The following is a 25,874-nucleotide window of genomic DNA, read 5'->3' as shown; positions in this document are numbered from 1 at the left end:
GCTTTGCTAACTATGGCAATTAACCCATTATTATATAGAATAATGATCTTTATTAATTTACAAGTTCTTAAAAGAAAGACTTGTATAAATGTCTGTATATTATTCCTTGAACAGGTTGCTTAAAAATCAACTTAATTAAAATGTATATTATAACACCCTACAATGACATTATTCTGATATCCTTCATAAAATATTTAAAGTCCAAGTGTGTCTGAAAGTTTACTTCACCAAAAAAGCAGAATCTCGTAGAAGAAAAACAAAACTATCTAAAGATCCTTCTCTTGTAGTAAAAGCTTTTTTCCTATAAGCTGCCCACTTTCCAAATGCCCTGTGCAAAGAAGAAATCCAATCATAACTCAAAAACCAAAGAGCATAAATTTTTTTGGCAGAACAGTTGTATGTGCCCTAGTAGCTACACTGCTCCTCATTACTATAAAAGCAAACAAAAACACAGCGAAAAACTGAACTTCCAACATTAACATCCTTTGTAATGCACATAGGATACAAACACAAAATTTGTTAGGCACCAAGAAATGAATCTTTCAGGGCTGCAGCAGGATAGAATGCAAAGACAATGATTGCAAAAACAACATCAACAAAAAACAATGAGAATTACAGACTGAGTGGAAGAATATCTTTTACAGAAATACACATCAATACAAAATAAATGCAATCATCATTAATACTAGACAAGATCACCAATTTGACCTTAAATCTAATTCTGTTAAAATTAAAGAATTATTTAGATATAGGCTCACATTCAGCAGACATTGAAATTTTCAATACTGGAACAAGACATAGATGAAATTTCTTGCCTTGCCTGAAAGTGTAAGGATGTTCATCAAACCTATAATTTTGTGAGATGTAGCCCCCTACTTAGTATTCCTCTTTCTACAGACTGGTCCAATTGAGTCAAATCTAGCTTAAAAAAAAAAAGGGGGGGGGGGGGGGGGAGGGGGAAAGAAAGCTTTGGAAAAAAAACAAAACAAAATAACAACTCTTCTTTGAGATAGGAAAAATAAGGAGACACTCTCCAGGGTGAAGAGAAAGAATATTCTTCTGTAAAGATAGGAAAAGCAGAGAGAATGATTGATCTGAGCAGAATAGAAAACATCAGATTGTTTTAAGTTACTTAGCAGAAATGTTAAAGAGTCAATGACCACATGCAGATTTTCAGTTCCTGAATGTAAAGCAATAAAGGAAAGAATTGCTTGCTTTGTCACATGTGGCAGTCTTATCTTCCCTCACTGTGCATTTCTATCACTTATAAATCTTTACAAATCCATGAGTCCCAGTCACAAACTGCTTTATACAGCTAAAGAATACTGGAAAGTTAAGATCTTAAAACTGTTTTAGATTACTTAGTATAACGAATACTATATTTATTTCATTTTAAAGAGTCAGCTAGTGACCAGGTAGAAAGAATACACAATACTTCCTGTGAAATAGATTGGAGACCACTACTGCCTTGAAGAAACTGTTGCTTGTTAGTCAGCCATTTATTATAATACTATAATATTGATCTTAATATATTGAGATTTTCTGCAGAAGAAAGTTAACAAAGTAAATTTATTCCCCAAAAGTAGAATAAAAAATAAATAAATATATTGGCATTGAGTGATTACATACTTGTAGAGACTTACTTGAGACAAAGCAGCATCACGTTGCTCTATCACTGCATTCATTTCCTCAGCTATTATTTTCTTTTTACGTTCTTTGGTCCTGTGTATTCGATTCAGAATAATAGCTCCATTCTTCAGTATATCTATCCCTGTGTCTGCATTGTTTATTCTGTTCAGTAATTCCTGTAATGTCTACCAACAGCATTATATGTTAGTCAGACATGAAGTTTTAATATATTTTATTTAATATAGGGTTTTAATTAATAGGCACATGTGAATTGTAAATTGACTGAGTGAAGTTATTGAATTTTCATACTGCAGCAAAGATGTACATTATTAGTGTGTCAATTCTTCTTTTTCCCACATCTTAGTTCTTGAAACCCACTCAATTGAACTTAAGCCTCTAAGATATAAGACTGACATCAAGAAATCTCCTCAGAGAATGGCTTACCATGTCATTTTCTTCAGGGTTAATATTTTCTAGCCTAGAAAAAAGGGACACAGAAAGCCTGATCAGTAGCATTTCCTTAGTGCAGCAAAATGAGTTCGCTTTTTAAATCTTTAGAACCTCAAGTAATTTCATTCTACTAGTCTTTAGAGTCAACCATGACACTGAACATATTAAAGTGCCACCTGCTCGACTCCATCTTTCAATAATGCTCCATATCTTCAGCACTGACTACAGACTGTTAAGTTATTAATGTTTACTGCTATATATGACTACAAGGATCAATTGTTCATATGTGCTTAGATGAAGAAAGTTCCCCAGTGATAGAAATGACTGATGCTCTTATTTTATTTATTCCTGGACTTACAACTTTTACCCAACATTGTATTTTTGTTGTTTTTAGTGCACCATAAATGTAACAGGACAAGACTTTTGTAAAGATTGTTTGTTTTGTGCTTTGTTTTTCTTTTTCATTTTTATGTAATTATTTTCCCACCTCTCTTCCAAAAGGAGGAAATGGACTAGTTGAAGTTTCCCTGAAAATGTTTTGCTTTTGTATCTAGCACAAGATATCATGTTAGGACAACCCGCTGCAAGCTACTTATTTAAGCACGTAATAAGATGCCTCTGCTTTCCCACATTTAATCTGTCAAATATAAAAATGATAGGAAGAATTCAGTTATACACAGAACACTTACTGTGCAAAAGCAGTGAGTGATAGTGCAAAGATCTAATAAATGGGATACTACGTATTTTACTTAAGCTTAATTATATGGGCAACATGTATGCAATGCACAGTAAACCAACCATACAAAAATTAATTACTTAAATAGAAAAGAAACAGTTCAAAATATACTACTGTGTACAGCAGCTAGTACTTTTATAAGGAGTTTGAAGGCAGTAATTACTCCAACACCTAAAGTCTGCATCAGAAGAAAACAAAACAAAAGTAAAAGCTAAACTTTGCTATGTTATAGATATATTCATAAAGTAACATAAATCATAAAATCAGAACTGACTCCTTGAGTTAGCTTCTCTTAGAGTTCCTACTTTTGGTTTTATATTTATTGCTGCAAGTTTCACTTCATGAGAGACTTAAAAATGGATCTTAAGCTAGTTTGTATTCAAGATGACAGGAACAGTATTTGCCAAAGTAAATTGGCAGGACTTACCTGGCTTCTCTAGAGGACTTCTATTCTGCTAAAAGTTTGGTCAACAAATCACCCAGCCAACCATAAGGCTGGGTAAGCAGGACACCTTAGACTTGAAATGGGGGGTGGAAAAAAGAACATAAACTTCAACCATAAAGGAAGCTTTTCAGCATACTGCTGTCACAGAGGATGCGATCTTCTAAGGTGACAGTAGTATTTTTTAAAAAGCAGCATCCAAAGCTAAATATTTGCTCTGATGTTTCTCTTAAACATCAATAATCAAGGGTTCCTTCTTCCCCCATCTCAGCACACATTACACTAACATGTACCTTAGGGCTAACAGAATGGAAAGAATGTAGGTTGCTACAGTTAAATAATGACAACAGAATTACTACAGCACATAATTTAAAGCAAGCATTAAAGCATTTGATAAGGGTTGGCAGCCTGTTCAGTATTGCCCTCTTGTAGAAATCTCTGGTTGGAACAAGTCCAAAGGAGATGGCAGGAGTGACTTGTGCTCTAGAATTTGATGCTTGTGGCACAAGTAGCCTAAAAACATTACAAAAAATGCTCTTCACCGCTCAGTCAGAAAGCTTGGTATTTAAAACAACTGCATGAGCAGTTTTAGCACACCTCCTTGTGCTAAAAAGCTGGTGTGCTTGAGCTAGGCTGGTGGTCCAGCAAGAATCTTGGCTCCACTCTACTGCTTCCAAGGTGTACATCTTCACACATAAGCATCCTGCAAGCTTAGTGCATGTGAACTTCTTGATTTTGTAATCCCCAGAAGCTCCAACAAAACAGAATGCAACCTCCTCACCCAGAACTCAAAACAGCAACCACAACAAGCAATGTTTCTCTTTATTATAGTATTGCTCTTTTAGGAGCTGATCATGATCTTCCTCTCCTGACTTAATAGATTGACTACTTCTGTTGGGTTAAGCATGGCATGCACAAATTTCTAGAAAGTATACCCTTCATGTGTTAAAACTGCTCCCACACTAAAGATATGGAGAAAAACATATTCTTACTAAATAATCCACATAAATAGTAAAAGTTTTGCTGTAGGAAATATCTCCTGGGCTTAAAGCTTTGATGGATTTTCTATACATTGCAACTTCTAAGTGACATTCTTGTACTTCATGTCAAAAGATCCTCATAAAACATCACATTTCTCTTATTTATCTCTGAATACATCAATACCAAAGCACTTGATAATATTTTTAATTTTTGTAATCAAATTGCACCTTGCACTTAATATTCAGAGAAAAACATGGTCTCATAAGATGGTTAAAAAATTAAGGTAAGATTTTCTGTGTTACTGCTGTCAAACAATTTATGATCAGTACAGATCTACACAACAATTTTTCTGCACAGGACAGGAAGTAAATACTTACTCTTTGAGTGACTCTTCTAAATGCCGGACTCGTAGAAATGCTTCATCTCTTTCTTCATTGGCTAACCTAAGCCTTGCCATGACAGCCTTGTCACGTTCCCGTTGAGCGGAATAAACTTCTTCCACCAGAGCTGCAAAAGTAACCAGTATGTTTGGCATGCAGTAACAGTTGGTAACAGTTTGGCAGGGAAATACACCATTATGTACACTTACATGGGCCATTGTTAGCATCTCCATAAATCAACATTCTTCCAGCAACCTCAGATTACTCTGGTCTCTATTACTCTTCAGACACAAAACTAAATAGCTATTGACTGCAGAAAAATTCTTTCAAGAATGAAATTAAGCAGTGAGTTTTCAAATTCACCCTTGAAGCAGGACAAGGAATTGATTTGTTTTGTGTTCTCAATGCTTGCTTCATGGAAAAGTAATTTTTAAAACTCCAAATCATATGAGATACCAGTAGGTTTCTTCTACTGTGCATAGATTTAAGAGCAATGACCCATTGAATGTACATCTATCATCACACTGCTTCATATCACAATGACACACTGACATTAATACTAAAAATTTTAATATTTTCACAGCATGTCTATCTCTAGTATCACAAAAGTGGCACAGCTGGCATGTCTCCTTCCCTGCCAAGCCTTTGCTTTATTGTGTAATATACTGTTATATTATCTGTTACTGCATACATGGACCTTGGAGCATTAGGTACCAATAAACTAAGATTTACTGTCTATCCTTGGGAGCAAACTAACACCTTCTAGTCATTCCTCATCCCGAGCTTATTCCTTCTTCCTGCCTCTCCCCTGTCAATATGTCTAACACCATCCCTGGCACACTGCCAGAATCCTTACCCCCACCCTGCCTCCACTAAAATCTTTATTCATACTTTCATCATTTCCCTCTGCAATACTGCAAATCTCCTCACAGCCATCATAAAACCCCTCAGCCTGAATGTCTAGGGACTTCTGGGATGCCAAAGAAAAAAGGCTGCTCTCGCTCCCAGAAAGAGGACTATATTCTCCCCGATCATCACAGGCACCTCCAGCAAAAACTACAGGTGAGGTCTGCAGGTCCCTGAATTCTCAGTGCTCCTCTTCTAGTATGGCCAGCTTCTATTTAGCTACAGTTTCCTAATAGCATATTAGAGTCTCTTTAGAATTTTGGCAGTGTTTACTAATCTTCTCAAGACTCTTCTGTATTAAGCCACTGCTGCTGGACCACTTTACTCCTGTCAGAACTCTCAGCTCCACTCTGAACCACTGCTGAAATCATTATGTGAAGACTGCAGAGAAAGTCTTCCTCTTCACGTGGAGCTTTTAGGCTTCCATTCTTACCTCAATCAAAATTAACTTTGTTTCCGTTATAATTGCTTTTCTGTACCCTTACTTTGCCTTTGTACATTATTGCACAAGACCTTCACAGTGGAAAACAAAACAGTTTGTTGGTCTTCACTAAAAACAAGTATAAGAAAACAGTTGTTTTTGGTAACAGCTATATCATTGGCATATAATACTTACATGTTATCAGTACAAAAGAAAAAAAATAAACAGCAAAACAACTGAACATAAGACGCTTAAATAACCAGTAAAGTAAATGGGTGAGAAGATGAATTGTAAAAGAATTTTGAGAGACAAATTAGGAAGACATTCAAGGCAAGAAAGAAGTGTGTTAACAGAGAAGTAGGTAAGTGTTTTTGCACCTCAAGCAAAAAAGGAAAAGCTTGCATAGTAACAGCAGACTGGACAAAAGAAGATAAAGAAAGGCTTAATACTACTTCTGGGGGTGCAGTTCTATCTCACAAAAATCCACAGAGGTTTAATAAGATGCATCCTCACCCCTCCAGCCCTGTAGAACCCAAAAGAAATTAGCATCAGCAGCCTAAATCTTGATATGTATACAAAATTCAAGAAACATTGATCTAGTTCTCTCCCATTTGAATATTTTCTTCTTCCACATGAACAGTACTATTTTTTATAAGATATATTTGTCATTCACAACAAGACAGCTTTCCTTGATGCGGAATGAAAAACCTTAGGAATGAATAAAACAGCTGTAAAACTGCATGCACACAGTTTGGTAGTCAGAAACAAATCTGTAGCACTTGCAGGAGTCCAATGCCTTAGGTGGCTTAGCAAGAACAACAAACTGTATGGGGCAGACTATGCATTTCAGAATGTCAGACTTCTGTTTTGCTTGCTGAGATCTGTGCTAGTAGGGAAACCAGAGCTTCATCTCCAAGGCACATCACAGTGCAACCACTATGTCCTGGCTGGATCTGGAACATACAAATAGTTATATTGTCTAATTATTACCTATCTCTACCTTAAAGTACTCATCTACTATACTTTTTCCAGTAAAGTTACTTCATTTTATCTAGTATTACGCCAGTGATACTGCACTGAGAATTCTTTCCATAAAGCTGCAACTGAAAGTATGCTATTTTCAGCATGAAAATAATTGCTGTTATGAATACAAAGCTGTCTAAAATAACCACAGATTTGGCACTTATTCTGGGGTTACTTATGTTTCTTTCTTTTTTTGTTTTTGTTTGTTTGTTTTTTGGGGTGGTGGGGAGGTTTTTATTTATTTTGAGTGTTCCCTTTCTTCTACATCTCTTACGTTAGCATGGAAAACTCTCATTTGCTGAATGCTAAAATGAATCTTGAGCACATGAGTACACTTAGCAGGACTGTGTTTTGATATATCTAATTCCCTCTCTGAGGAATAATAACTAGTGGTAATAAATAACTACACAGGCTTTTAAAAGCTATATTATTGCTTATCCATCTTGAAACCAAAGACATGTACACATGAAGCAGCAGTATATATAGCAGAATTTTATGTATAGTGGTATAAAAACAGAGATTTTTCCAAGTGACGTAAGCATCCTGCTTATCTGAAATCTCACCATCCCTGATAACAACCAAGAGGCGGGTTGCCTTGAACAGTGAACTCTTCTCCCACTCAAAGGTTCATCATTACAAAATACTGTCTTTTAGCTGTTGGCTATGAAAAAGTGACTTAACTTTCACAAGCTGTTTTTGTGGGTTTTTTTTTTGTTTTTTTTTTTTAAAGGTACATAGCATATTCATTTTAATACCAAGGAATAATACTGACACTGACCACAAGAAATAACAAAAAAAATACTTAGAAATAGTTAAGCCTTCATCAGACTCATTTCAGTGGGCTAATCTCATATTTCCTCAGTGGCCACAGCTTCTGCTGAGCTTAGGTTAGATGTTTTTGTTATCCAATGCCTGAACATTTCTTACTGTACTTAACATTTTAAAAATCCCTTTTTAAAAATATTGTATGGAATATTGTAACAGGTATATAATTTCAGGTCAGTAGAAGTATGTTACCGTTCAATAATGTTCAACATTCAGACTGAACTAATGGATGAGTCATGAGTAGAAGTTGGGCTTGATTCCTGAAAGCTAATTAGCAGTGATAGACTTCCATACAAACTGCTATGCCTTCCACAGTAACTTAAATACAACTTAAAAACAAATAGAAACTATATCAGAACAGTAATTCTACATTAAAGAATCATAAAGACTAATGGAAAACTGGGCAAAGAGCATGGGATAAGGAACACTTTTGTACATTTCAAAACAAGGATTCAGCATTACATTAGTCTTTGTGACTTTGAGGAAACTGACCACAGTGCTGTACTTTCCTCATGGACACAACTCATCCAAATCATGAGCTTCAAAAGATTCTTCAAATGAGCTACTAAAATACATACACCTCTGGGTTTCAGTATAGCAATAACACAAAATATTTGATGAAATATTTCAGAAAGCATGTGACATGTAAGGTCACATAATTTAAAGTATAAAGAGACATAAAAACCTCCCATAATCAAAACAGCAAAAAATATCCAGATTACTGTCCAAAACGTTCTTTAAAACACCAGACAAAAAGTAATTGCAAGTAACAAGACAGGTTCCAAAGTATCATTCAAGGTACGGTATATCCAGTAAAACACTAGCCTCATACTGGCATACTGACTTGATGCCTGATCCAGCTACTTAGTCACCCACTGCTCTGGTCGGCACCATGAGGTTTTTCTTGGATAGATTCCAGCAGCACACCAACCAACCCCATCCTGTTTATCTTGAGGCCTGACCAACAAGAAACGCAAATTCCTATAGTAGTTATGTTTCAAGCATGAAAATGACATACAAAATGAAGTATGAATGGGGCAAATATTAAGCTAAAATGAATTGTGTCACTTTCAAATTCATATACATATGATAATCAAGAGTTAAAATGTTCAATTCCCATAGCGATAAATTAAGAAAAAATATTATTTTCCAATGCTTGTAAAATATGCAAGAATGACTACTATTTAGTTGAATAAACTTTATTTGCTTTGGAATAATTTAATAACATCTTTCTCCTTGTAACTAAAATCTACGCATACCCTAAAAGAGCTCTTTATTTTAAAAGAATCATTATGCTAAACTCATCAATTCTAAAACATTTTTAGATTTTAGTAAAGAAAACAATTGTAAACAGAGAGCTTTTGTAAGGTAGATAGCTATTACAAAGTTCACTTAGAAAATCAATATAGCATTTTAGCTGGAATTTGCTCATTAAACACCCACAGCTCTAATGCAAATTATGATGGAATGAATAAAGCAAATACATATGCTTCTTTCTTTTTATTAAATGTAAAATCTACTGTTAATTGCATCTGGTATGTCATATAAACTTTTCTCCTTAACTATTAAATGGAAGCTTTTACAAAAGTCATTAGAGATTCTCTTTCTTTGACTTGTATAAATTTCAATATTTGTTCAGTAAAGGTTCACAGCAGTTAAATTACATTAACAAATATTATTAGCTACTATGTAAGCCAACTAAGTAAAATACTTATATTGCAGGTAAAACAAATCAATGGGTGTTTACAATAATATTTGGATATGTCCATTTTTAAACAAGCTTATCAAATATCATGTAATTCTTAGTCAAATGAGAGAGACTCAAAGTAGATATTTTCTTCCCAAATACTCAAATTTGTTTAGTAAGCTAATTGTTTTCTAATATGAGCAAAAGTAAATATGAAGAAGATGAACCATACAGAGTATGAGTTTATTGAGTCAAAGCAGTGTACATATTTTCTTAGTTGAACCTGATTCTTTGGCAAACCTGCCTTCTACACTTTTTAAGCTACCTTTAAAACTCAGCAGTGAGTGAGAAGGCGTGTTGGAAATCATTCTAGTTTAAACAGTGGTTCACATTTTCCTAACAACAAAGCTCTGGGAGAAGAGAGGGAAGCTCAGTTCCCAGGAAAAAACTTAAGATGCACAAAGCATCTTAAATATTCAAGAATTTTTGGAAATAATTGTAAGTAATTATGCCAAACATTTTGCTGTATGATCCAAATTCTGCCTAATGCAGGCATATATCTCTAAAATGGGAGCGAAGGTTGAATTCACCAGAAAACTGAAGCAAAAGGACTATTTTGGTTTCTATCATGTAGGGACGCATATTGTTCTAAAGAAAAAGTAGAAGCATGAAACAACTTGGCCATCTTGAATTCAAGATTTCTGTAATAAGGTTCTTGATTATCCTTCTCTGTTGTTTCCATAAAGGAACTGTCAGTTGAAATTTATTGTGCAGAGACTTTTAAATGAAGCTCTTTAGGGATTTTTGTTGCTGTGCTTTCACTTTAGATTTCTGAAGAGTAGTTAGATGATGTGAGGAATTAGGGAAGTACAGCTGGGTGAAATGGAGTACAATAAATCCTTGCCTTTTCCTTTTTTATCAGCCATCCCATTTTTATCCTACATTACCTGGTCTCTGTCTATCTAATCACAGAAGGACCTGGAAATATCCTTGCCATTGCTAGATGGGCCAATATTATTACATTTTACTCAACCACATAGATGTATGCTTGGTCATCTTATAAAAAAAAAAGGAAGCATTTGTTATTTCATCAATTTAGAGATTAAAATCCTCTTAGACGTCTTTTTCTACTATGTTTAATGACTGTGCTCACAATTCTTAAATAAGAAGTCATTCTTATCATAGGCAAATAAACTGAAAAACAGATTTACTGCATTGCTTTGAAAGCCTTTAAAATGTGTCACTAATTGGTCTGTGCATACATGTTGCAAAATGCGGATAATCCCTAGAAACGTTCAAAGCCTAAGGCCCTGATGCTGTCCTCATTCAGGTTAATGGCAAACTATCACGAGCTCAGGGGCTGACTGTTGACTTAAAAACAGTGCTGAAATGTTCTATTATGAAACAGACAATTTAAGTTGCTTGCTGTTGTTTTCTGAAAACCGCCATTCACTTACCTTTAGTTATAACCTATAATAGACAAAATAAAAGCAAAATAGTGATAAGATGATCACAGGAAAACCGAGTAAGAGTTTTCACTGGTCTATACCGGGAATTATAGACTACAAGTTGCTTACACCTAAATGTGACTTCATAGATAAAGCAATCTGAACAAACACTGATAGAACACACTGACTTCTTTATTGCTTTGTGTTTGTTGTACGTATTTAGTGCACAGCATTCATTTGCTCCTACATTTCCACTGATATCAACACAGAGTTCCTAATAAAAGGCTAAAGTTGCTTAGTGGCAGCTCTGCATAGAGTTTTCTTTGTGTACTCAGTTCTTAATTCAATTAAAAAAAAAATAAAGTGGATAAAGAATAGGAGGGAGTATTATACACAGACCCCAAGGCAGTTCTTGTGAAAGGCAATCCTTGTACAATACTTAAGCCTCTGCTTCTAGTACACTAAACACAGCTGACTTCAAAACTCAAACAATAATGCTGTTAGACTTTTTTCCAGTGAATGAATGTTGATGTCTGAATATTTACTTCAGGGGGAAAAAGATAAATATTGCAATGATGTTTGCAAGTTATGATTTGAAAGGTTAAATAAGAGTTTCTCTAATATCCCAAGAAACAGAATATCTGCAGAACTTTATACTCATGAACAAACCCCAATTCTTTATGTTCATCTAACACCATGCAGTGGGGAACAGAGAAGGGGTCAGAGTAATCACGGAATTTGCAGAACATACTGGCTTGCTTTTTATAAAAAAAATACAAAAAAACCCCCCACAAATTGACACTATCAATAGCTTGCTTAATAGTTTATACTTTTAACCTACTAGCTTGTTTTATGTTGCCAAAGAGCTGCATGCTTTCTGTGACAGATGATGATTCTGACTATTCAAACTAAAATTAAACTGTTTCACATTAAACTCTCAAAAACTGAGATAATGTCACTTGCAACACTCCTATCCTGTAGTTGATTTTTTTTTCCTGTCCTTTAGACAAATAGACAAATCCTATACAGAGGATTCAAATCATACAGCTAGTTTCAAAATTCCCTTATATGTCAGCAAATATTTTGAAAAAATATTCAAGTAACTCTGGCTAAGGAGGCACGAATCGAACAACAACAACAAAAAAGCTCTGAATCATATAAATACATATAAAAATGAATAATGGACTAAAAATGAGTTAGGGAAGTACATGCATTACCTACTTAAATTATAAAATGTCACTCGTATTTAGGTTTATAAACACAAGGGTTGGGGAACTACTGAGTTCTTTTGGCTAAAGCCCAATATTGGCCTTATTTCACTTTAATTGGAAGAGGATCTTGAATTCATCTTCTCCATGAGCTATCAGGAACTTGGATTTCTGTTTGTACCAAAGGTTAATAAGAAATGTGTCTGCAAAAGTCAAACAGCATTAAATACCAAAAACTGATTATTATTCTGCAGGAGTTGTTCTTCCACTCATAATCTCTCCATGCTCCAGCCTTCCACGGCTAATCTTTAATGGATGACATGCAAGAAAGAAAAATAACATCTAAAAAGGGACTCTAAATTGAGCTTTGAAGAAATGGAAAACGCTTCTGTGCTGGAAGTTATCGGCACACAAAGTTTATTACTAGCAAGATTACTTTCTTCCTCTTACTTTATGGGATACTATATCAAACTTGAAGATAATAGTCAATTGGGTATTTGTTTTCATTTTTACTATTGAAACTATTGCTATTGCACATTCATTCAGTAAATATTTTTCAAGTTAAATCATGAAATACTAAATAACATCCACGAACATTCCCATGACAGGTTCAAGAATTACAAAATATCACAAATGTTAATTCCCTGTATTTTCATACAAACTGATTTTTTCCTGCTGTGTTGACTCTGATTAAGAATAGTATTAGATCCAGGTAACATCACATATTGCTAAAAAAGTCAGCAAAGAAATAAACAAACAAAATGTCCCTTTGTTACAGAAGGACTTGAGACAAAATATTTCTGACTGTATTTTCCTTCAGAATTATTCTTAATCCAAATACACAGAAGCGTGATAGGAACATGAAAACAAACAAACAAACAAAAAAACCTAACAGATCCAAGGCTCTGCTGTCAACTATAGTCTATCTTCTTCAGGTGAGGTATGGTGGAAGTAGCTGTCAAAAGTTCAGGGCTTAGATAGCTTTCCGAGACTATGCTACCATTGCGCTCAATAACTGTCACACACCAGTGGCACTTTCCTCTAAAAATTTCTATATGTGCCCTGTATAATTCTTGTTAGGTAAAAATGAAGTCATCTATTATACCTGTTCAAAGTGAGATCTATTCTCTCTGCTGGTTGTTTTGTAGACTTTGTAATACCTCCATCCTTATCTTTCAGTCTGTCCTCATAGCGTGTGTGCTCCTCCTCCCTTTGCCCTCCCACAGAGGGCACTCATTCCCTTTTCTGTTCAACAGACAAAAGTTCTGCAGTCCAATATTTCACTATTTCCTTCTCTGTTCTTCAGAACCACTTCACATTTGGCATTGCCTTTTTTCCTTTACATTTTCCTAGTACCAGTTCCTTTATAAAGTGCTCTTCACTTAATTTTTGCAGCATTGCCTCCTTCTCTCTTTTCTACTCAAGATAGGTCGGGAAACTAATCATACCTTCTAGCAATGTCTCATATGAGAGGAAATCTAACAGGCTAGGGAAGAAACGGTAGTAATCTGTGGCAAATATGACCACCAGAAATAACAGCCTCTAATGGTCAAGCATCTGCAATCAGAACTGTGAATCCCCTCCTGAACTATAAACTCCAGTCTAGAAAAATCTTAAAATAAAAATCTTCTGAAAATAAGCCATTTATTGCATGTGGTAAACATTTTTTTCCACCATGTCCCTATTCTGCATTTATTATTCACTTTTTTATTCTCACACAAACCATCTCACAAATTTGCACTTCTCCTCTTTATGTTTTTCTCTGAACAAAGTAAAAATCACAAAATGAAAAGCTTTAGGTTACTTCCTTCTGAAGACCACTATAGTAAAATTTTAAGATGGCCCTTGTCTTCAGCTTTTCTGTTCTTGCCAAAGGGCTCATTTAGGTAAAATCTATCAAAGAGAGAGTTCCATTTAAAAATAGAATTGTAATATTCCTCAAAGTAGATAACATTTTATGGTGAACCTTTCTGATGTTTTTTACAGTATAATTTGTGGAGTCATTTTCTTATCATAAAGTCAGTACAAAGCAATAATAAAAATGCAAACACCCATATTTACAAGCGTCGCTCTACCATGTGTTATATGCTGTGGTAATTAAACATTAACTAGTAACATGAAATCTCAGCAGCACGTGTTCTCCTTTCCACAAAGGAGACTTAAAGCAAGGGAAAAAAACTTTTTCCTGAAACACACTGAGTCTTTATTAGATTCTACTTGTCCATTAGAATTCTCCCCAAGGTTTTTACGACAGTCACGTATAGACCTCCACAACGACACATACAGACCTCCATAAATTCATCTTAGTTCACATCATTCCAGATCTCAAAATGTTTATTCAAACTTAGGAAGAGTCTTAGAACAGTAAAATTAGAAGCAAAAATGGTAGACTTTAACAAGGCTTTTTTTTTTTTTTCTTTTTCCAAACAGCTTAAGTACTAAGGCTCTTATCCTCTCTCACAGCATTTAAATAATTTTATACTTCCTGAACCACTATAAGGAGCAAAAAGGTTATCTTTTTAAAAGACGATCTTTATTACTCAATGCAGCTCTCGCTAAAATTTGGCATGTCTTCTTTTTTTAATTGTAATAACTATGATAATCATTCTATCAATAAACCTGCCATGCTGTTTTAGGGCGAACATCATGCTTAGGACATAATTAGAAAGTTTAAACAGTAATGCAAGAGAAGACAATTTACTAACAAATATTTCAATTGTTTCCATAACAGGGAGACTAAATAGCATTTTGACAGTCATATATTCATTTCCAGGTTTTAACGAGGCTTTAACACCTATATCAAATAGAGTATTTATGTGTTACAGGTGCACAGAGGTAAAACACTGTGCAAACATCCAAGAACAAACACAAAACTTGGAATTCAACCCAAACAATTTGCATTAGCATTTGGCTGATGGATGCAACTATGGTATGCAGTGCAGCCTTCTTTTGTCTTCTAAAAATACAGAAAACAAGATTATTTAGGGTGTTAGAAGAGCAAAATTCTGCCTGTATTTCACTTAAACTTGACTTCTAATATCTACTTTCTCCTTTCTCATTCTCTACCACAGAAAATTTAGCAATTTTCTTCTACTTGTAATATGCACAGCCAAACTTACTCTCAGGAGTCTCATGTTAAGACAGCCATCTGTTTTTTCAGTTTATTTTCATTGCTGTTTTCCTAGTTACTCCTTATTCCAGTACTGATATTTTGGGGACAGGTATTATTACTATCAATATTATTTGAATATTTGTCCTCCACAAGGACACAACTTTACCTAGCCTACACTGTATTTGTAAACAAATAGCATGATTAATTCAGAAAAGTACTCTTATTTATTCATTTGAAACACATGGAGAATATTTCATCCACTGAGTACAAGATACACATTGGCACTTTTAAATAATAATAAAAATGCTCACCTTCATTACTTTAGAAATTTCTGAAACCACAGAATGCAAACTGTTTCCAGGCTTGTGTGTATACGAAAGGATGAATAACAAATATCAGCATGCATCCACTCTTAACTATAAACTTCAAAACCTTTCCTTTTGGCTATTTGTGTAAGTCTCTTTCACTGAAGACATAACATAATCAGACTAAAATTAATTAACTGCCAGAAGAACACATATTTTCAGGAAAAGTGCAGGTCTCTAGCTGAGGTGAATGTGCGACTACCTTCAAACACTGAGAGAGGGGTAGTATTGCTCTGAATGTGCTAAAACAATAAGTGGTATTTGAACTGCTGGTTGAAAGGTAGAGGCACTGGTAATCATTATTTCCCCTTGTTTGTTCAGGACCTTCGAACAAAACAAACAACCTTTTTGTGATTGGATTGACATGGTGTTAACAATGCATTTAATGCCCAAATCAGTATGAATACAGGTAAAGCTCCTGCTAATACCAGTACCAGGATGTTAAAGCCACCTATTTTCTAAGCAACTCTAAACAGCCACACGCACACAAAAAAAAAAAAAAAAAGTCAAATCTTCCCTCCTTTAGCAAATAAAGCTAACACTCACTAGGCCACGTCATATAGCAACCGCTGGTACTGTATGAGCCATATAGCCATCTGTTAAACGCTTGCCTACTATACCTGCAATCTTTTCTGCAATCTTAGCTTCTGTAGCTCTCTCTTGCAGTTCTAAGTCCAGTTTTATTGTCTTCAGCTCTTTGTCCTTTTCCAACACCTCATCTTGAAGCTGAAATGAACAAGTGTAACAAAATATTAAATTACAGTTTTCTTATCCCCAAAATACAAATATTGGTAATACCACAGAAATTCAATTTATTATATTTATTAATTTAAAGGACAATTTTATTTATTTAAGATCAATTATCTTATCTTGCTCTTTGAGAAAAGCAGCAACGTGCATGCCATTGTTTTTTTTGGGAATCCCCTCTTCCGATAACTCTGTCTGTGGTCCTTCTAGCTAACAAAGTTCAGTTACATGGAATATGATGTAGGTGGTGTCTGTATGAGTAGACTATTTCCCATCAAGAGCACTGACATAATTTATGTCTGAAGGGCTGTAAATGCATAATTTTCAATGTGCATCACCTGATAGAAAAACGATATTTTAATCTTTTAATTAGGAATTCACTGGCTCTGTTTATGGAGAAATGTCTGAGCTTACCATTGAATGGTCAAGAACATTTCATGTAATTACAGGACGGTTGAGGCTGGCTGGCCCTCTGGGTTCAACTGCTCCATCCCCTGCTCAAGCAGGGAAACCCTGAGCAAGTCGCCCAACACCACATTCAGGTAGCATTTGGAGATCTACAAGAAAGACATTTCACAGCCTCTAGGCAGCCAGTGCCAGCACTCAGCCATCCACACAGTAAAGAAGTGCTTCCTGATAGACAGAACCTCCTGTGTTCCAGTTTGTTCTCACTGCCTCTTGTCTCAGCACTGGGGAGCATTTAGTGAAAAGGTTATACATGTTTCTGTTGTTTATGCAGATAGGACTGTGCCTAATGGTAGAAGCAACACAGTATGCAATTAGGATGGAATTTTCCTCCCCTCAACATAGAGGTATCTAGGTGAGTTTGCTATGTGGATCTGATGTACAGAAGTATGAGTTCCAGATTCAGGTCATGAAACACTGGCCTTAGTTTTGGTCCTTTTTTGCATTTAAAAGCTCAAAAACATAATGAAGTGCTTGGGCCACCTCAAATTACAAACTGAGTGTATAATGAATTAGATCAGGTGTACTGCAGAACATAAGTTCCAGATTTTGAACTGTGTCATGGTGTCATCATTTGAACCAACTATTATAATATAGAAGCTACAATTCTGTCTTCAGGATATCAAAGTACAAGAGAAACAAGGGATAGCAGAAGCAAAACATACTCAAATGACATATATAAAATACACTGTCTGTTCTGATAACATGAATAGAATGACAGTCATCACTATAAAGTGTTCTATTGCAAACAGTTCCACACATAATAAATATGTTTCTTGTGGAGACTCCAGTCCACAAGCTTTTTCAAGCCAAAAAAAACTTTTCCATTAGCGTCAGTGGGGTTTTTTTTATCCATGATGCAGGAACTTATGTCACTGATTAAAAAGGTCAAAGACCAGGATGAAAGATTTTTTAATTCTAGAAAAGCAGTTGTTAACCAGGCACTAAGAATCCAAAATGACTAGAAAGTCATTGTCTGAAGTGCTTAAATAGCAAAACTAAATTAGGAACAGTTTAAAATTTATGCTTTGTGAGACAATTGTGAACTACTAAATTCTGTGATCTGAGTATCTAAATTGTACCTTTTTATTTTTGGCCCTTAGACTGTCCAATTCTTTTAAGAGGAATGAAGTTTCTGTCTTGCCACCAAAACCTGAGGCATCTTCCCATGAAGATATAAATTCAGGGACTACTTTCCCTCTTCTTTCTACAGCACTACATATAGGAGAAAGAAAAAAAAAATAATGCAAAGAACACTTCACCTGCCCAAAATGTATGCAAAAATAAATTAACAAAATTTGTTAACTGTTACAAATATGTTCAGAAGCAATAACCAAAACATCTTTCTGTCACATCTTAAACAAGTGAGCCTAAAATAAAACTTGTAAGTATGGAAATAATAAGCAAATATGCTATAGTGCTAGTGCATAAAACTGATGAATATAAAGTGGCTATAAGCAGAAAATGCTTATTAGAAGGAAATATTAACATGGAAAAACAAAACAGTGAAACATTTAGGGATCAAAGTGATATACAGATTAAAAGAAACCAAATTCTTCAGGATGGACAATTTCACGTGAAATGAAAAGAGAAGATCTAGAAGTTTGTATTGCAGAAATCTAGACGATTATAGGGCTATTTTAAATATTATATTTGATGGCAAGAGTTCCAGTTTTAAGCTTACTTTTCTTTAGCCAGAGACAGCAAAAAATGAGAGAAGATTCAATTAAGTATTTTTGTTAGAAAGACTGGTGGATTTAGCTGTTGAAGCCTTGTAACAATTATCTTTCAGTCAATAGGTAGACTCTGTTGTTCTGGCAACAAACATAAAAACCCAAACGGTCTGTAACATTAATTTTTCACTATTTGTAAATTACATTAAAATGCAAACTTCAGAAACAGCATTCCATGTCTGGAAAAAATCTGTCTTGAGACTTCAATATAAATCCCTGGTTATCCCTTGACAGTTACAGATAACCCAGATCTCAATTCCAGGATGGGAGCAAAATAAATAGATTCATGGATTAGAAGGGGCTATCAGTCATAAAAATAGCCACAGAAAATCTGTACCTTTGGAACTCCCATTTCTACTGTATACATTAATTTTTTTTATATCACTTGCATGCATAGTTCCCATCCTAGAAAGAAATGCTATCTACAACTTTACAGGGTCATCCATTTATAATCACTTGTTTGAATTCAGCTACCTTTTCTTCATCCACTTTCCACTGGATTTCTTTGTGATTTTTAAAGAAGAAATTTAAGATCTGGGCTCTGCAGGTAAAGTATGAGGCAACCAAAGCACTTTAAACAGAGACATAGAGAGATTCACATGAAAAAAAAAACAACAAACCAACAACATATTTTGAGCTATTTCTGTACCTTGATTCTTCAGGACTGGAACTGAACTGAGCACACATAGTTGGAGGCCTTCCTTGACTCGTTACTGACAAATCTGAAAGTTTCAGTGCTTCATCTTCTGCTTGGATGAAAAAATGTGTTTTTTTGGAGGAGCTTGTATGAAACTGAAATTCTGCACAGAAGTCTTCTCTTTTCTGTCCCAGGATGTGGGTTTCTAATTGGAAGCAGATGCAAATGTTTTTTTCATTTGGAGAAAAAAGCACACACTTTTTTATCACTTAAAAATGGTTTGCTACTACATTGTTTGTAGCAAAAGAGAGAAAGTACTCTAATTTCCTATTAGCATCTTCTTCATTCCACTGAGGAATGAGCACTGTGCTGCTTTCAAGTACTGATGTAAGAGTACTTACTGGATTTTTCCAATGCAGTCCTGAAAAATTCACCACAATTTCCCAGTCCTTTTTCCCCTTCAATGACTGCTTAAAATGACCTTACAAATAATCTACCTATCTTTTTGGAAAAAATAACCTCTATCCTAGTGAGGCAAGATGAATTTCCACTCTAAACAAGTGGATTTTCAGACTGTGAACTAGTTTTACTTACACTGAGGTCTTTTTCCAATGCATTTTGGTTACAAAAGGAATATTCACAAGTTGTAATTAGCAGCAAACAATTTAATGTCTCAGTGGTCACTCCCAGAATTCATAAGCTCATACAACTAAAGAACCCAGAGAATGCAAAGCACAAATTCTGTCAAAGGGAAAAGTCATTTGATTATAATGTTGAGTGTGATAAGTAATTCTCCTAAGCCTGGCTACTAGATATTTTTAGGACATATTTCTGATATCGATGTATTTAAATAAAAGAAGGATCTACATACCAAGAATATTCTTTCATAATGCAAGAACAAGTTTAATTATAGGACTATATTAAAAAAATGATCAGGAAGATATATAAAAAAACTGCAAATGTAAAAAAAAAGGGGGGGGGGGGTATTTTTCACAAGTAGAGAACACACAGTGAAGCATTTGCTTATTTAATAAAGTTAGCATTTCCAGTCATTTTGGATAAATTTTACTTTAAATACTCTTTGATCCAACTTATTACTTCTATCTCAAAAAAAAAACAAAAAAAAAAAAAAAAAAAAAAAAAAAACCATCATCAAAAATAGTAAGAAACTGACATCTGCAAATTGCCTGAAAATGTACATAAATCAGCACCAAGGTGTCATGCTGCATATGAAACAGAAAAGCACAAATTCCAAGTGAAAAAATACTAAAGTATATCTGTAAAATCAACTGCAAGAGGTTCTTTCTGTGAAGGAGGAAGGCACAGACAATGGCACAGGCAACATCCTGGGAGTGCAAAGAGATGACTTCTTGTGGACTGGCTGGAGATGGTTTAACAAGTCCCTACAAAACGCTGTGCATTACCATCTTGTAGAGAAATTTTCATACATGTAGCTCATCCATATTCTCTTTATCTACAGGTTCTCTTGAATCCACTTTCACCTTTCCTCTAAACTTTAGCCACTGATTTTCATACTAGAGAAACAGACAGTGCAGAGGAATCCTTCTTTCTGAGTACTAACAGGCAAGAGGGGAACATAACCTAATAAAACACTGATTAACCATGTTACCCCCGCCTCTGCTACATTTAAGCAGTAGGGCAACTTTTCTGCACGGTTCCTTTTGCACATTATACATCTGTAGAATCCTTTTTAGCTCTCATATGTTATAAGATTAAATTCCAGATGGGCTTTGGTTTTCCAAACCCCATCCCTGCACAAAGAATACCTCTGTATTCTTCCTGATTCTGTTTCCACATCTTCTATACCTTCATTTTATGCCTGAGTTTAGTCAGGAGCAAAAGGCATTTGTCTGTCTTTGCTTGATTTCCTGCTTGTCAGGATAGATAATTTTTTAGCTTGGAGTAGGCAATTCTTGAACACCAGTCCTGAATACTTCATTGCTCCAGGACTGAATCTTATATAATTCTTCCAAACAGATCACAGAGGAGTATCAACTCTCCTGATGCCCAAGGCTGAGGTTCTGCTTCTGCCCTGTACCCTCCTCTCAGGATCCAGAACTCTACCATTTCATAACAAATGCAGCCAAGGCTGCCTCCTACTCTGACATATCCAACCACTCCTTCCTTGTTTCTAAGTACTGTGTCCAACAAAGCACCCATCCTTGTTGGCTCAGCAATCACTTTCTTCAGTAGTAGTCAACAAAGGACTCTAGAAATCATCTATGCAGTGTCTTGCTATGTTGACCTTCCAGTGGATTACCAGCATCACTGAAGTCCCCTATGAGGACCACGGCCTGTGAACATAAGGCTGCTGCTGCTTCTTATCTGCAGAAGGAGGTAAATATCTGCAGATTAATTCCTGATTAAATCACGGGCCAAATTTAAGACTGGGATACTTCATGCGCCCTTTCATTTGTAAATGAAACCATATGGAAACAAGAAAAGAATTTAGCCTGGGACTAGACCTGTTTTAGTATTTATTACTGCTAACGTTGCTTCTTTAAGCAGTTAATATTTGCTACACACCTTTCCATCCAGATTCAGTTCCCTCAAGTGCATGGGTAAGACTAAGCACCATACAGCAAATCTGTAAGTGGCATTCCTGGAAGTATATAAGATGAGACACTCATTAACTATCTTTCCCCCTGTTAGCACTGTAAAGGGGAACAAGACAGCAACCTTCTCCACTCAGAATCAGAAGCAATCCATTCAAGGGCATTAAGGCTAGAAGTTTTTTCACTTGTTTAATAAAGCTGCAATTATTTTGGTGCTTTCTTTCATGGTTTTGTTTTTTGTTTGCTTTTGACAACTTGCTAAATCTGTCAGTAGAAAGCTTTAAGGCAGGCATGTTGAACATTGTCAGATCAATGAAAACAGTGTATTTTTTATTTCTAAAATTATTTCTCTATTTAGTCCACGACACTGTTCCCGACCCCACGTAATTTAGGCCTTGGTAAGTGGTAGATTCCTGTCTTCCCTTTAAACCAAGTAGCAGTGTTAATCAATGCACCTCAGTGCTTTTCTTCCTGCCTCCTGCAAATTGTATTATGCACTAATTACCAATGCTGCAGAGACACACTGGGGAGTAAGTAGCATTTGCAATAATCAGGCTGCACAAAGAACACCAGAGAAAGCATACAACAGCCTTGAAATCTTCAGGAAAAATGGTGTAGTTTTCATTAAGTGGTATCACCACCATTGATTCTGGTTCTTGAGTACACTAAACAACTTATTTTCCATATAGGATAGAACAAGTTCAGTAGCACAGATTAATATTTCACTCTATGGAGAAGTTGAACAGCTGATCTTCTGTTTTATGTATTTATCTTGAATGAATAGCTCATTCACATTGAGGGAAAGAAAGGCAAATGTTAGGAAGAAGAAATATGAAGACACTAGAAATAAAGCTGGGAATTGATTGTGGGGGAAGTAGAGAAGATAATGTCGTCATAGCTTGAAATCATAAAGGTAGAACAGAATTTGATGTTGACAAGCTGGAAATGGTTAAAAAGTCAAAGTAAAAATATTAAACTTAAAACAATTGGAAGGCAGCTGCAATTTCTCAGAGCTTTTTCTCAGAAAGGGGGGATCAGAAGTAACAGAGGTGAAAGAGCATCGGAGAATCCTGTAATATGGAAACTGATAATACAGAAAGAAGCATTAAAGATGCAAGTGCACTGAAGGCAGGGTGTTGCCTTCAAGGCCAATGAGGCAGCAGCCTCTTTTATGCACAGCTGGTGAGATGTATTCACCATTCCACCATCCAGTGAAGCTGGATGCTTTCCTGTCTGGGATTTTTAGCACCCCACTATCCAAAATGCTCTGATCAGCTCAGAGGGGGTTCTCTGAGGAAACACACAAAAAGAAAAAAAGCATAATCAACAACAATAAAAACCTAGAACATCCACACAGCATTGCAGAATCTATGGTTGGCTACAATCTGCCCTACAGTGGATGATAGGGAACACCAGAAGCCCCAGACCAGCTTCAAGTGTAACAATAGCTACCCTACAGCTTGCAAGTATTTGTTTTAAGTCAGTCTGCAGCACAGATAAAGCATGTTCTTGTCCGCCTGCAAAAGACTGCATAAACAAACCAGTCATGAGTGACATTTCCCAGGGGTTGGTACTGGGACCCATCCTGTTCAATACTTTTACTCATGAACTGATGAGGGGATTGAGTGCATCCTCAGTAAGTTTTCAGATGACACCAAGTTGGGAAGTGCCAATTTGCTTGTGGTTAGAAAGGCTATACAGAGGTGTCTAGGTAAACTGGATAGCTGGGCTGAGGTCAGTGGGATGAAGTTCAACAAGTCCAAGTGCCAAGTGCTGCACTTTAGCCACAACAACCCCAGGCACCACTTCAGGATTAGGACAGGGTGGCTGGAAGACTGTGTAGAGAAATAGACCTGAGGGTATTGGATGACGCTCAGTTGAACATGAACAAGCAACGTGACAGCAAGAAGGCCAATGGCATGCTGGTTTATATCAGAAATAATGTTGCCAGCAGGAGCAGGGAAGTGATCATTCTCTATTTGGCACTGGCGAGACTACACCTCAAGTACTGTGTACCATTTTGGGTCCCTCACTACAGGAAACGATGAGGAGTGGCTGAGGGAGCTGGAATTGTTTAGTCTCAAGAAGAGGAGGCTCAGGTGAGATCTTATTGCTTTCTACAACTGCCCGAAAGGAAGCTATTGGCACTGGAATGGGCAGCCCAGGGAGCTGGTGGAGTCACTATCCCCAGAAGCATTTAAGAAACAGTTAGATGTTGCACTGAGGGACATGGTTTAGTGGGAAATACCGGTGGTAAGCAAATGGTTGGACTGGATGATCTTAGAGGTCTTTTCCAACCTAACTTTTTTGGTAATTAAATTAGTACTATGCCTGATTCATTCATGAGCTGAAAACAACAATTAAGTCTTTCTGACAAATGTTCATTCGCTGAGCTGTTTGACTACAGCAACTTCTACCAAATAGAATGCTTGTGAAAGGCTCAAATAACTAAACAATTCACCTCATACTGAATGATTAAAAGGCATAAATCCTGAAAATGAGTGGGAAACACTAAAGGATTTTAACAGCATAGATATGCAAGAACAGAAATTGAGGCTGTTGGAAGAAATCTGATCCTATTGCTTGGCATAAGTGGGGGAAAAAAAAAAAAAGAGTTCGGTTAGGATTTGTTAACATGCATATCCCAGAAAGCGTCCTATAATTTTTAACTTTCTCTCACAGTTATATCTTTTCCAAAATCTGTGAGAGCATATTCCCAAGAAAAGGTGCAGCACTTATTTACAATAAGAAAGTAATTCATTTTTCTGGAAAACAATTACAATAGCTCTGTACAAAAGGTTTAAGCTCAGGATACATTTTCTTGAAAAACCAAAAAGCCATAAGTAAAACAAACAAGCATCTGCAGCTTTACTCACCTTTAGGTTTACTACAGATATACTTAAGATATTGCTTCTTACCCCACTTCAGTATCATGTAGTCTACTGAGAACCAGTAACTTTCAATTACAAATAAATCACTGCTATTTTATGACACGCGTCTTACTGTTCAAAGAAGAAAACTGGACAACCATTAAGACAATTATTCAGTAGGACTCAAAGATCTCACTAAATCACTTGTGTAGTAAGATACAACGGCAGTCACAGGAAACTTGATAAGATCAAGACTGAGCTCTGAATAGTTGTGTAATATAAATCTAATTCCTTTTAATTTCTCAATGCTCTGCCTTGCCAAAACTATCACATAAAGAAGTGCCAAGGCATTGGTGCTCACGAAGAGGAAATAGCCACAAAGACGCATTGTATGTTCAGCGTTCCAACAATCGTCAAGTGAAAAGGATGAGGCAACTCTTAACAAGATAGAGTATGTGCTCTTACTGTAAGAAACAATTAACAGAACAACATTTTCTCAAGATATTTTAAAAAGGATACATAAGTACCATGATAGTCATTTTAGAATGAGTAAAACCGAAGCACACAAAAGCCATGGAGGAAATAAAACTGCAGAAGTTTGTGTTGTATCATGGAGGCTGCTACTTCACTGGTGGCCCTTGCTCCATTCTCCTCAGAGACTTGGAATCAAAGAGGCTTAATGCAGCTTGAATACTACAAAATGCAACTAATTTCAAATGGATTCCAAGAAAAATATATTATTTGTACCTATTAATGATAATGTTTACAGAACCAAAAGATTAAGAGTAATTTCAATTAATCTTCCACATTCCTTTATGATGGTAACCTTAATTCACATGACAGACTACAGTATTTCTACATTAGAGGAATAACACACAGCGTACATATATATATATAAATTTCTTGTAATTTCAATCGAAGACAGAAGAAATGAAATCGCTTTTCTCTTTACCTTGAATATAGTTTTAATACAGAAAATGTGAACAATTAAAACCACCAGTTATTTTTTTAGAAGTCAGTCAGATTAATAAAACAGTAAAACGCTAATGAATGATCATTGGCTACATATACTTAATCTGTATATACTTAATTTGCAATTAAAGCTTGCTGTATATCCCATAACATAAACACACAAAAAAAAGAGGCTTAAAATACCTTTTTGTCAGCTAAAATACAGACAAAAGTCAGAAGTTTAATGATTCATTTTTAATTCCTTAAAGGAATCTGAAGAGA

At 35.6% G+C, this 25,874-nt stretch overlaps 1 protein-coding gene across 7 annotated transcripts in view; it reads right to left on the bottom strand.

Annotated features, from left to right (window-relative positions):
- MIPOL1 (mirror-image polydactyly 1) overlaps positions 1-25,874 on the bottom strand; it is a 168,445-nt gene that overhangs the window by 109,834 nt on the left and 32,737 nt on the right. For all 7 annotated transcript variants that reach the window (XM_015865035.2, XM_015865033.1, XM_015865030.1 and 4 more), the window contains 6 exons: positions 19,208-19,400; positions 17,908-18,040; positions 16,234-16,339; positions 4,616-4,745; positions 2,074-2,107; positions 1,644-1,814 (listed from right to left, as the gene is read on the bottom strand). In XM_015865035.2, the coding sequence (XP_015720521.1) occupies positions 1,644-1,814; positions 2,074-2,107; positions 4,616-4,745; positions 16,234-16,339; positions 17,908-18,040; positions 19,208-19,400 (767 nt within the window). The remainder of the gene's footprint in view (positions 1-1,643; positions 1,815-2,073; positions 2,108-4,615; positions 4,746-16,233; positions 16,340-17,907; positions 18,041-19,207; positions 19,401-25,874) is intronic.

Source organism: Coturnix japonica, chromosome 5, assembly GCF_001577835.2.
Source record: "Coturnix japonica isolate 7356 chromosome 5, Coturnix japonica 2.1, whole genome shotgun sequence".
Classification (NCBI taxonomy): domain Eukaryota; kingdom Metazoa; phylum Chordata; class Aves; order Galliformes; family Phasianidae; genus Coturnix; species Coturnix japonica.
This window is presented reverse-complemented; position numbering and strand designations above follow the sequence as displayed.